Source organism: Scomber scombrus, chromosome 7, assembly GCF_963691925.1.
Source record: "Scomber scombrus chromosome 7, fScoSco1.1, whole genome shotgun sequence".
NCBI classification, from domain to species: Eukaryota; Metazoa; Chordata; class Actinopteri; order Scombriformes; family Scombridae; genus Scomber; species Scomber scombrus.
In genome coordinates this window covers 6751926-6764322 of record NC_084976.1, presented here as the reverse complement: position 1 = coordinate 6764322, position 12397 = coordinate 6751926, and the positions used below count along the sequence as shown (strand labels likewise).

At 42.4% G+C, this 12397-nt stretch overlaps 1 protein-coding gene across 1 annotated transcript in view; it reads right to left on the bottom strand.

Moving 5' to 3' along the window:
- LOC133983339 (furin-like protease kpc-1) overlaps positions 1–12397 on the bottom strand; it is a 178475-nt gene that overhangs the window by 153224 nt on the left and 12854 nt on the right. The window contains 1 exon segment of the mRNA XM_062422395.1: positions 8767–8859. Within this exon segment, the coding sequence (XP_062278379.1) occupies positions 8767–8859 (93 nt within the window).

The window sequence follows — 12397 nt, the reverse complement described above, 5'->3', positions numbered from 1 at the left end:
TGTGTGTGCACAACCAACTACCTTGTAAAAATCCCTCCAGCCTCTCCTCTGGAGGAGCAACCAGGACAAGGTGATCAATACACATGATAGGGAGCTAATCGCTCTCTGTCAAACCAGACCCTGCCAGCTACTAATGGCACACACTCACTGGGGAATGTGTGTGTGTCTGTGTAGGCGTGGGCCTTAATGGCAGATTGAGACTCTTTAGGGAGTGTTGCTCAAGGTTAGACTCAGGGGATGAGGGGCAATTGACCACACTGTCTATGACACTGACCCTTCCACTGTCAGCGCATTCATCATCCAGCTGTGACATAAACGCAGCACACACACACACACACATATACACAAGCAGAGATAAAAAGCACACAGTGCACACAATGTAAAAGGAAATCATGTGTAAATGCTTTGAAAAATGACATCACCAAACAGAAAAGTTTCTTTTAATGGCTGCCCAACATATGTTGCAATACAAAGAAAGATGGTGCAACTTCAGCATCAAATACAAAAAAAAAAGCTGACATTCCTCCCTTCAAAAGTGAGGATTGTTAAACGGGAAGAGAGAAAGAAATAGATACAGAGAGAACAAGGTTTTAAATCAGTACTAAAAGACTTGCAGAACTATAAAAAATAAACTTGTTTGTAAAATCGCTTTCGAACAGTGAGGAAGAAAAGAGCACTTGCACGATTGAACGACTGAGGTAGAGCTGACAGTGATGCAATGTGAATGTGTGGAGGAGGAGAAGAAAGACAGTAAGATACAGGGACTTAGGATGTATGTGTTTTTAGAATATATGTCTGTGTGTACGGTTTTGCAGAAGAGTGAATGATCGAGCAAGGTGGCGAGGAAACAGAAAGAAAAGTGTGAGTGTGAGAAGTGTATTTGTGTGTAACCCCTCTGTGTGTGTGTGTGTGTGTGTGTGTAATACTCCCATGTCTCTATATGAATGAGTGGATGCGGTGGATGGCAGGCAGCTGCAGCAGTGTGATACGAGCCGAGCTGCACAGATATCAGCGCTGACATTTTGGGCTTCGCTACCCACCCACGGCCCCCTGGGAAAGTGATGGCGTTGGCAGCAGTAGTGGCCACATGCCCCCTCCCCACCTCGCTGCTCCCTCCGCCTGTCAATCAGGACGCTGTGCTTCCTGACGCTCTGTCGGCCCCGGCCTGAGCCTGGCGCTGGCTGGACCCATTATGCCACGCGGCAGTGAACGCACCACACGGCCCAACCCGCCAGCACCCAGACCCTGACGGTCTGCTGATCCCTATCTGGTCTCCCACCCCACCCGAAAACTCTTTGCCTCTTCATTCAACCTCTTGTGTCTAGCAGACTGATAGCCCCAACCTCAGAGAGACAGAAAAGAGAAGTGGTGTGTGTGTGCGCGTGTGTGTGTTACCACCGACCAGAAGATAAACAGTGAAACTAACACCGAGACATGTTAGGAAAAAAAGAAAAGAAAGTGTGAGCTCTACAGTGGCGTGCAGCAAAGGGAGGCAGGAAAAATTGCATAAATTGAAAGAGAGGAGAATGATAACGCAGAGATACACTCTGGCCCACACTCTGGCCCCTCCTCTAGCCTTCTTTTAGGGCACCTCTTGGCCTCCTCTCCCTCAACTCTCCCTCCTCCCCCTCCCGACCCACCCCCGGGCCCTCTGGTGTGTTGCTCACTCCATTGTGTCAGCCTTCAGAAGTGCTCAGTTTGAGTGGCAGGCCGTCACAGATCAGTTCCCTGCTAAAGCGGCCCGGCAGGCCGGGGTGACGGGCCAGGAAGGGATCTAAGTGGGGTTTATCAGCGCTTCTTAACGCCTCTCCGGCTCCCTGACACAAAAGAGAGGGGGTATTAAACATCTAAAGCAAACCAAAAAGCGTGAAAGCTCCTTATAGGGCCGCGGGATTGCGGATGTGACTGGAGTCTTTAAAAAAATAGCAAAAAGAGAGAGAGAGAAAAAAAAAAGAAAAATAAGGGGAGAAAAAAGAAGCACAGAATTGCTTCAGCAGTGAGGGAAAATTCTAATGTTTTTTCTGTCCTGTGTGGACTGAAGAGTGGGTGGTAGAGAGACACAGACAGAAAGAGAAAGAGAGAGAGAGAGAGAGTGAGCATCTGTAGGATCAAGATGGAACTGAGCATGGGAACACTAGCTTAATAATGCTTTCTGGCTCGCCACCTGTTCTATGTATGAAATCCATGTGTATCACGTTCAAAATTGAATGCACAGTATTAATATTCAAAATACTGTATTTAAGTATAAGTAGTAGTATAAGTATTACCAGTACCTCAACAAAAAATCAGTAACACTGAATGCAACTAGATTAGGCTTTTAAATGAATTTTCTCTTTAGTGAGCAGCTACAAAAAAACAGGTGTCCATAGTTTTTGATTCACATAGATCATTAATGAAACTGAATGTGTAACTGTAAACTGTAGTGCTGAAGTATCAACACACTAAAAATACTAATGATTGTTTGCTAGATAACCAGACAATGCAATTAGCTAACTCTGAGCTAACTAAATCCTTAACAAAACTCTTTTATAAAACAGTGTTTTTGATAGGTTTTATGGTTTGGTAGATTAGTTTGTCTGTGTGTAGAGATTAAAAGGTCAGAACTGACGTCAGAAAAAGAGGGAACACGTCTTGACTTGTAATTAGCCACTGCTTTGACACACCTGGTTGACTCCAGGAGAGTAACAGTGTATATTCCTGTACCTTTCCACAAAGATCAATGTCGAATTAGTTGGGTTGAACCTTGTAACACTTCAGAACTTCGCTGTCCAACCTTTTCCCCAAAAAAATAAATGTTGAATTGTCTATATCAAGAATGGCTACTATTGCCACCAGTCTAAAAAGGTTAAAGGTAAATAGGTAGGTAAAGGTTCAGAGTCCACTCCCACATCTAAATGCAGGTCAACCCTAAGGCCACAGAAGCAGAACACACTAATGAGGGACAAACAGAAACATTGCATGTTAAGCAGTCTGTCAGGTTACAATGTTTTCAGATGTCTTGTAGTAGCCTTGTGTTTTACCAATTAATAAAAATCTAATGATGATGTACACAGCAGGTCATGATTTGATGGACCACAACATGAAATAACCGCAGGTCAATGACTCTGACCTGGGGCCACCACCACGGGCTTGAAGGTGCTAATCTTGATTGAGTACATTTTGAGTACAGCCTTGCACATTTTCAGTGCACACATAAAAGGTGAGCATTCTATTTAACGTAATTGCAGGCTGAGAAAGGATACTGTGCCACAGTTCACAGAACACACCAAAACAGATATTATCAATTAACTTGCAGATTAGTAAAAAAGTGTTTATTCTGCCATAGGAGAATGGAAGATTAGGTCTTTTTCACAGTACACATTTTGACTTTTCATAGTAGGGAAAGTGCAGGTGTTACTAATATCATGACTGATGGCTCTGTTTTATTCAGTGTGACAGTGATTCAACACGCACAATAGCAGGAGTCTGAAACCAAAGCAGCTAAATGGAATGAAGTCATCATCCATTTTATTATGTACACCTTTATCCTCCATGAAAGCGGCCTATTCGCTGGTACTAATGTGACCCCAACGTAAGCATATAGCAGCACATACTGTATAGAGCAAAACATGTCATGCCACCAACACAGCCTAGGCAAGCTCACTCAGTATTATGCGTTACCTTTACAATTGAGTAGACTTCATAAATGACAACAGCAAAAACTGCTTTGCTAGTTTTACTATCTTCTGTATGTTCAAACACAGGGAGATCAAACACCACTTCTTGCAGTGTGAGACATTAGGTTGATACTGTACCATTGAAAACATTTAATGAATCTTAAACTTCTTATGCTGACTTAAGTATTTGTTTTATGCTAAACCTTACAACTCAACCCTACATTGGTTGGGTAAGCATCTTTCAAAATGTATTGGATTCATGTTGGATTGTCTGATTGACATGATCCTTGCTTCTGATGATAACAACTTCTGCCGTGGGAAAAACAGCTCATTCCTTATAAAACTTTGTTTAATTTCCTTTCTTTTTATTTTTATGATGAGATATTCATATCAGTTCTGCATGTCTTTGACTGTATCTATCTATGAGCCCCGCTGTTGCCGGCTAGAGAGGCAGGAACAATTAGGCACAGCCTCCACACAGCTGCAGCTTAGATTAACTAGACAGATGTGAAGAAAAGGGGGGAAAAACCGTGTTAAATCCAAGAACAATGCATTTGTGTGTGTGTAATAAGTGTGTAGTAGACTAGCAGGGAACTGTGTGTATGTCAGGAGCTGGCGGGGGGTTAGTGTCGACGTTTTGTAAAAGGTCAAAGCGAAATTCGGTCATGAAATGTCTGAGTGTTTGAGTGAAAACTGCAAGAGGTACGCTAGTGAGGACAACAGTTAGGACGAGAGTCATTGAGGGTTGTGGGGCCTGAAGTAATCAAAGCACAGATAATATTACTAAATTCCTGTTTGTATGAGTTAAGGTAATGTGCGTCTTTGTGTCCGTTAAGGTCAAAATGTTTGTGCGTCATATGTGTTAGCTGTGTGAAAGTGAATGTGTGTGTTGCAGCCTTATCTGTGTGTTGTTTTAGAGCCCTCACATGTTTGTGTAGAGCTGTTTTTCCACAGCCTTGCTAATTATGTCATTAGTAGTGCGGTTAATACAACAGCTGATTGTTGCTTTGCTGACAGAGGGTCAGGATTACATGGTGGCAAACCCTCCTCCTCCTCCTCCTCCTATGAGAGACCACCGCAAACCTTGATCGTGTGTGTATGTATGTGTGTGTGCACTGTACACAATAGGCTTTTATAGTCCAGTTCTCTGTGTGTGAGCCTCATTCCTATGGACTGCTGTATCTACAGCAGAGTTTGATAGGCGCTATAGCAGCTGCTGCAGATTGCACTGATGTATGGCCTGTGTTTATCATTCCAACGCAATCACATTCATGATTATAGTATTTTTCTTTCTAGGAACTAAACAATAATTTTCTCCAACTCTGATGTAGGTCTTTTTTTATATTTTATACATATATCCATTATCATCTGTTGTCATGGTCCCACTACGCCTAGATGACAACACAGAGTCATTTGTAAAATACATTCTAGGATTCATTTTCACTTATTTTAGATCATATTATTACAGTGTATTTCTCAGCACTGTATAGTTACAACCATGGTACATGGTGTGTTACGTATCTCACAATTACTGTTACATGAATGTAATGTACATTTTTGGCACATTAATACGATCCAGCAGGTGATGTCACATGAATGGACAGACTGTTGACATCACATCACATGGACAGAACTGAATCTATGTGGAAGGATCTTGACTTTGAAAACAGCAACTGGCAGAACAATCTAAGTACAAGATCCATGTACCTGTTTTCTCTGGAGATCTCAACTGTATCACATGGTCTTCATCATCAAACACAGGTTGCTCAGTTTTTTTAAGGCACTGTAGATGTTGAAACTTTTTCTTTGTTCTGAGAACTTTGAAGACTGTGTCTATGTAGGTTTAAAACTTAAAACTTTACCTTCTGATGCAGACTGTGTGATACAGTCAAAAGCTCCAGAAAAGGCGAATAAGTGGAGTTTGAGTAGATATTGCTTTGGTGGTATGGTTTTGGCCTCTCCTAAAACAAATACACTTTTGTCTTTTTATCCATCTAATATATAGTATGACTGTCATTGCTCATCAACACAGTTTTGACATTGTATAATTATACTGTAACTGCACCTAAACAAGTAGTTTTTATCAGTTAACCTATGTTACAATAAATTCAACTTTAATAAAGGCATATTACTGTATTATGGGAAACTATGGGGTTGATAAGAAATGCTTTACAGAGGTCTTTGCAGTCTTCACTGAACTGAATTTTAAGTTAGCGTCGAAACTAAACTAACAAAGCCGTTAACAATTCAAATATGTGAAGAGGATTTTAACAGCACTCCAGCACAATTTACAGCCAGGAAAAACATTGTTTGACCTTATCTTCAGAGCATTTTATCTGAACATCCATCCTCTTGTGGTGCAATTTATAAAGCGATTTTGATGGCGGGCTGAATTGAAGGATGCTGGATTTCATTGTTATGCTAACAAAAATGTCAAAATCATGACGAGGAAAGGTTCCTGACCTTTTAGTCTGGTTTCAAAGGATATAATGCTGACACTTCTCCTGATGTTCAACAGACATCATTTCAATGTGATTTCAACAGGTGTGAAAACTTTCAACACTTTCATTTAAAAAAATTGAAAACTTCATGGAGGACGATGAAACAAACATAGTTTAGTTCCAGCTCTAGAGTGGAATAGCTCTAAAACATGATAACACGGCCTCATAATGGTTTAGCGACACAGCTTCCACCAGTAACTGAGTCGTTCATTGTGAACAATTAAAATCTTTCAAAAAAATAACAAACTTAACACCTCATGTGTGATCCCAGGATGGCAGTTTTATCATGTTATTGTAACTCCTAATAGTGTTATTGCCCCAGAAGCCAATTTGACAAGAATTAAACTAACACCGACTTAGTCTTAACATTGCTACTTACTAAACCTAGCACGGTGCAGTAATTAGTGAGCACCGTAATATAACCAACCTGCCATGTGATGCACAGAACAGCGTGTGATGCAAAGTGAGGAGCAGCGCAGGTTTCTATAGACAAGAGGCCTGGTCAGAGGTGGGCGGATGGAGTATAGCTCAGGCGCTGGCAGCTTGCCATCTACTGTAGCTAACACACTGTAATTGTGTTTGGCAACAAATAAGCCCACCATAAGTACATCATCTGTAAAACTATAAAAAATATTGACTGTTTTTAGCCTACAAAATGCGATTACAGCAGATTCTATTAGTCAGACATGATCTCCCAAATAAAGGAGGTTTCTCTATTAGGGTTCAAGTTAGTGGCATTCTTCTTGCCTCAGTGCTAAAAAGAAAGATGTATTCACATGAAACAACATAGCCAACAAACAGACCTCTATGGTAAGGCATTCAGGAGTACAACAGTGGCTGGTGAGGAAATGTCTAAGTATGCAATTGTTCATTATCCCAAAACATTATTTGTATAATCCATTAAATTTAAGACTCATTACAGAATGTGGGGAATTTTGGGGGTGCAAATTCATTTTCACATAAAGTTACGATGGTAGAAAAGTAATTAAAGTTACAGTTTAATGAAATCATGAAGCATATATGGAGTCATTGGAGATTGTGCATAAATTACTTCAATTAATCACACACAGACTGACTCAGATGATAACTCTGAATCAGAAACTTTGGAACCTTCTCCCTTTTTACTAACTGTCCATTTCTCTTGCTGGAGTGTGTGCGTGTGTGTGTGTGCGTGTGTGTGTGTGTGTGTGTGTGTGTGTGTGTGTGTGTGTGTGTGCGTGCGTGCGTGTGTGATATTGAAGGGCCAGTGTGTTGGGGAAGGGCCAGAGGTCTGGAGCACCCTGGAGAAAGGACAGGGCCGGAGCATCGACCCCTCCCGTCCCTCCTCCCTCGCCCTGTGCTGTCATGGGATGTCTCCGTGGATGACGGTTTCCCAGGCAACGGAAGCCTGGTGAGGAGGCTGCATTGTGCGCTCTGAGCGTGATGCAGAACGGCTTGTTGAAGGTTGCGCGGGAGGGGGCACAAAGTGATACTGGGTGGAACAGGTACATAAGCAACACATGCAAGGTAAACAACTTTCAGCCATTACTCACCACAATGCTCTGTTTATGTTTTTTTTTTCTCCTCGTTCTCGCTAATCAACACTAGACCCTGATTAAAACAGCAATGCCAGCCAAATGAACCTCCATTTGCATATACATGCTGTGTAAAATCAGAGGCAAAGCCAGGGTGTGAATTCACCTTGACGTAGCCGTGTTAAATGTATCAAACAGTCACATCTAAGTAGCTGAACGCTCTGATTTGCTGTAGTTACAAATCCATTTCCCGCTGTGTTACACAGACAGTGCAAGTCAGGCCAAAAAAACAACAACAACCAAAAAAAACACACAACAACAACAACCTTAGAGTGGCTTCTTTAAGGCCAGTTTAGACCAAAGATTCGTAACAAGCCAGTTGAAACTTGCAACTACTTGTAATGTGCTGGTGTGCAATGTTGTAAAACCTGCCAGTTTACACCATTGACTGTATAAAAACACAGATGTGTCTCCACTTCCTGTCGCTATGCAAAAGTGAAGGCAAAATGTCTCCTTTCTGGGAGCAGCCAGCCACCAGGGGGCAATCAAGATGTTTTGGTTTCACATTTGGGCAGCTGTCATGACCTGCATATTTATATATAGTCAATGGTTTACACCAATGTGACAAAACAAGACAGTCTATTGTTTCCATAGCAACGACTCCGTGTAATGACTTGCTGAACAAGAGGGTCAAGAAGTTGGATTGTAGGCTACTTTTAGTTTGCAAATTTTAAGGTTTGCGTCATACAGAGACAGCTGTTCATCTGGTAAAAACTGATGAGGTGATCCTCTCTTTCCTCCGTCCACTATTTTGGTTTTATTTTTTTACTATAAGCTGATTGGCTGTTACCATACCTTATATTCTAAAACCAGTCACTGGCGACTTGTCAAGCTGAGTCGCAGGTGCCACCACCAGCTGGCTTGAGCCAAGTAGAGACAGGCCAGTTAACACCGTTCTAAAACACTTTCATCTAATTGTGAATCTTGAACTGGCCTTTAGGGAACCTGTAGCTTGATTCCCTCTCTAGATCCTAACGTGTGAGCGGAATTTTATTCAGCAGAGTGGTTAATTACCAATGGAATAAAAACACTTACCCTTTCTGTGGTTGCCAGTGTGTTCTCAAAGGAGGCTCTGTCAGGGCGCTCCCTGCTGTCTCTCAGGGTGAACAGACCCTCCAGACTGCCAATCTGTCAGCATGGAAACAAACACTGTGGTCAGTATATCGAAACAGTCACTTTCATGACCTAAAGGGTCACAGGAAACAAGGTTTGGTATTAAATGGGTTCAGTCAAGCGCCTTTTATCCAAGACTTTTTTAGAAAATATTTCAGCCTCCAAAGATTGGGGTGTGATGAGAATGTAAGACGGTGCTGAAAAAAAGATGCAAGTGTTTCAATCATTACAGAGAGACCACTCCATGTCCAGAGTGAGGGTCAAACGCATAACGTATTCTGTCTTAATCACCCACATGACCCTTTGCACAACATGATTTCAGCGTATCCCCTCCGGCCATCTGTCTTGTGAGAGTTTTCTGGGAGAGGTGGGCCAAAATCAAATAGCGCACAGTTTATCTAACCTTATCCTGGGCTTTTCATTTCCAAGCCTTATAAACTCAATCGTATTGACCGCCTGAGAGAGTTAGAACTAACTAAGTGAAATCTACTCGGCGGCAATTGTGTGCAAGGCACACGCCGCGTGTGTGTGTGTGCCTTGCTGATTCTATCTTCCTTCACTTTCATTCTCTCTATTCTCTGTCCCTGAGGTGCATCAGGGCTGAGACTGCCGAGTAAATTGTCCCAAATTGAGTTCCTTCTTGCCGGCAGATACAGGCCACATCCCGACCGTTTAGAGCGACACAGAGAGAGAGAGAGAGAGAGAGGGAGAGGGAGAGAGAGAAAGAAAACAATCACAGCACACATCACTCGCTTGAAAATTTTCACTCTAATTTCTCTCTTTGCCTTTCTTTTCTACCCACCCTCCCTGACTCCTTTTTTCTCTCCTCTGCTGATTTCCCCGCTGCCTCTCTTTCTTCTCCCGGCACATTATTCTTCTGCTTCTCCCTCTTTATATCACTCCCTATGTGTCTCCCCTTGTCTTTGTCTGCTGTGATAGGTACACATCAGTCTTTCCTTGCTCAGCTTGGCTTTCCCCCCCCCCCCCCTCCCCCGTTTGATGATTCTTTTCCCTTCCTCTATCTTTTTCCATCCTTTTTCTCCCTTGATCCCAGTTACTTTTCTCCATCTCCCCTACCAACAGTATTTCACTTCCATCTCTGTGTCCTTTTTTTCACCCTGGTTTCTATCCTTACTGTTCGCCCCTCCCTTGGTCTCTCATCCCACCCTCCATGGCTGGCTGTAACCGGTGACATAGTACCCATCAGCGCAGACCTCCTGGGTGGAGGAGTCTCGCTCCGACAATAATCACACAGTAAGTTTATAACGCTGGCAGTACGGCTGAGCTGAGCTGAACTGAGAACACGCGACTCCCCTGACACTGCACACTCCATTTTACTCAGCGGGGGGGCTGCAGAGGATGGCTGGGCCAGGGATGAAGCATGAGACAGGGATGCCAGTGGGTTTCTTGGGATGGGAGGCACTGGGGGATGGGGGATGGAGTGAGGAGCTGTGATGGAGCAGTGACTGGAGACAGATATGGAAATGGGATGAGGAAGGATGGCTGGAGCTGAGACTGGTGCTCCAGGGATGAAGAGGGGGTAAGATTTTGGACTTTTGGGTTTGGGAAGAATTTTTTTTTTTTGGAAGGAAAATGCTCATGTAACAGTCTCTGCACAGAATGATAAACCTTCTCTATACTTTCCCTGCTTGCTCTCTGTAAGCTTTTAGGGTTTTTATTTTTACGCTGGAAGACAAGTGATAGAAATTTCTCTGCGATTGAAAAACTTCTCTACTAATGAACTAACCTTAAACTTTGATCTGACTATAGTGGAACAAGACAAAAAAAAACATTCCTTCTGAAATCTTGGCTGCAGCATTGTGTTGGTTGAGCGCTGTGGTGAAGCTATTGGTAACACATTTGAGGGCTGTGAAGAGTAGCCCCTGTAGCCACAGTCACAGCCCCAGCAAACTAGCTTTAAACACAGCACAATGGTTGCATACTGACATGGCTTCGCCATTCTTTATGGAGCAGAGGTCCAAAAAAAAAAAAAAAAAAGGAAAAGTGAAGAAAATTAAAATCTTTTGAGAGAGAATGTAAAAGTAATTCTAAAAAACATTTCCACCATGACCTTTCAGGGGCCATGCAGATAGTTTAGCTTTTATTTGCTTGATTTGGTTTTAAGATTTGTCTCTCAGATTTCTTCCTACACTCCTGTACAATGGAAGTAAATGGGATTTCAGTTGTGGTGCACAAAGCATTGAACATTTCCATTGTAAGAATCTTTTTATTTTTTATCTCTTTCCAGAAACACGGTCCCTGTTTTTAATCTGGATACTCATTTCCTCAAGTTGCCCAACCTGTAGCTGTGGCCATTCCAATGGCCACCAGTGTGATGATCACACCAATAAATTACAGTTGAATTCATATATTACCTCTGTCACCTAAGATATACAGCATACTGGCCCTAATGATGCTTGTTGGTTTCCCCAATCTTGAGTTTGCCCTCCAAGTCTGCCTCTGCCAGAGAATCGTCACCTTTGGCTGGTTTTCAGACAAATGTTAAGTCAGATTTTCTTGTTTTACAAACATAATAAAGCTCTTTATGTGCGTCTCCTGTTTCTAACTGCACAGATCTCACTGTTAACTGTTACTGCAGGGACACATTTTTCAGTAGAAAATAGTATCAGTGAAATGAATTCTATGGAATATCCAGAGTAACCAGGAGGACACTGTTTCTGGAAGGACACATTGCTGTTCAAAGCATAGCCCAATCATCCCTGTGTACTTATTGGGGTGGCAGCAGATATCTCAAGACCTAGGTAAATAAAACCAAGACAATTTATGTGGCTAGATATCATTAAAGTGAGACAGTATGTTGTTTTTTTCTTTTTCTAAAGTGATTGAACTGACCCTTTAAAATTGTGAATGCAGCCAGTGACCCCTAAAAACAGAGACCTGCTTCCTGCTTAATGTGTCATTGTGTCAACTTGACATTGTTGACACCGGGTTTCCATAATATACACACATGAGTACACAGTAAAACTACAGCTGTACATGGAAATTAGAGAGTAATTTCATAGCAACCAAAACAAACACACACACACATACATTTTTGGGCCCTGCCAGAGCAGGTTCACAGCAAAACAATATGAGGCCAATCAGGGGACCATTGGTATGACTCTCCCTCTGCTAATGAAGGCACTTTGAAAAGGTAATCTAATTCACCAGCAGCAATTAAGGCTGGGAGCGCCTTGTCACTATCAATTATCCGCTCCTTCACTCATGTTCTCCAGTGTGGACGCTGAGCCTGCCTGACACACAGCACTGTCGGACAAATCAACCCCATCAGCCCGCCAGTCACTGAGAACACTAATCATGAGAGTGTTCAAACACACACACAAACACACAGATAGATACTGTATGCTTGAATCATTGCACAATGAACTAAGTAAGCTCGACATGAATTAGGATGTCCTCGCTGGCTGCAGTCAGAGGCAGATCTTTACTTAGTGGATCCATAAACAGCATCTACTGGACAAAGGAACAAAGACTGATAATGAGGTAACATGACTTTATGGCAGCGTTCATCCAACATTATTCATTGATCAAA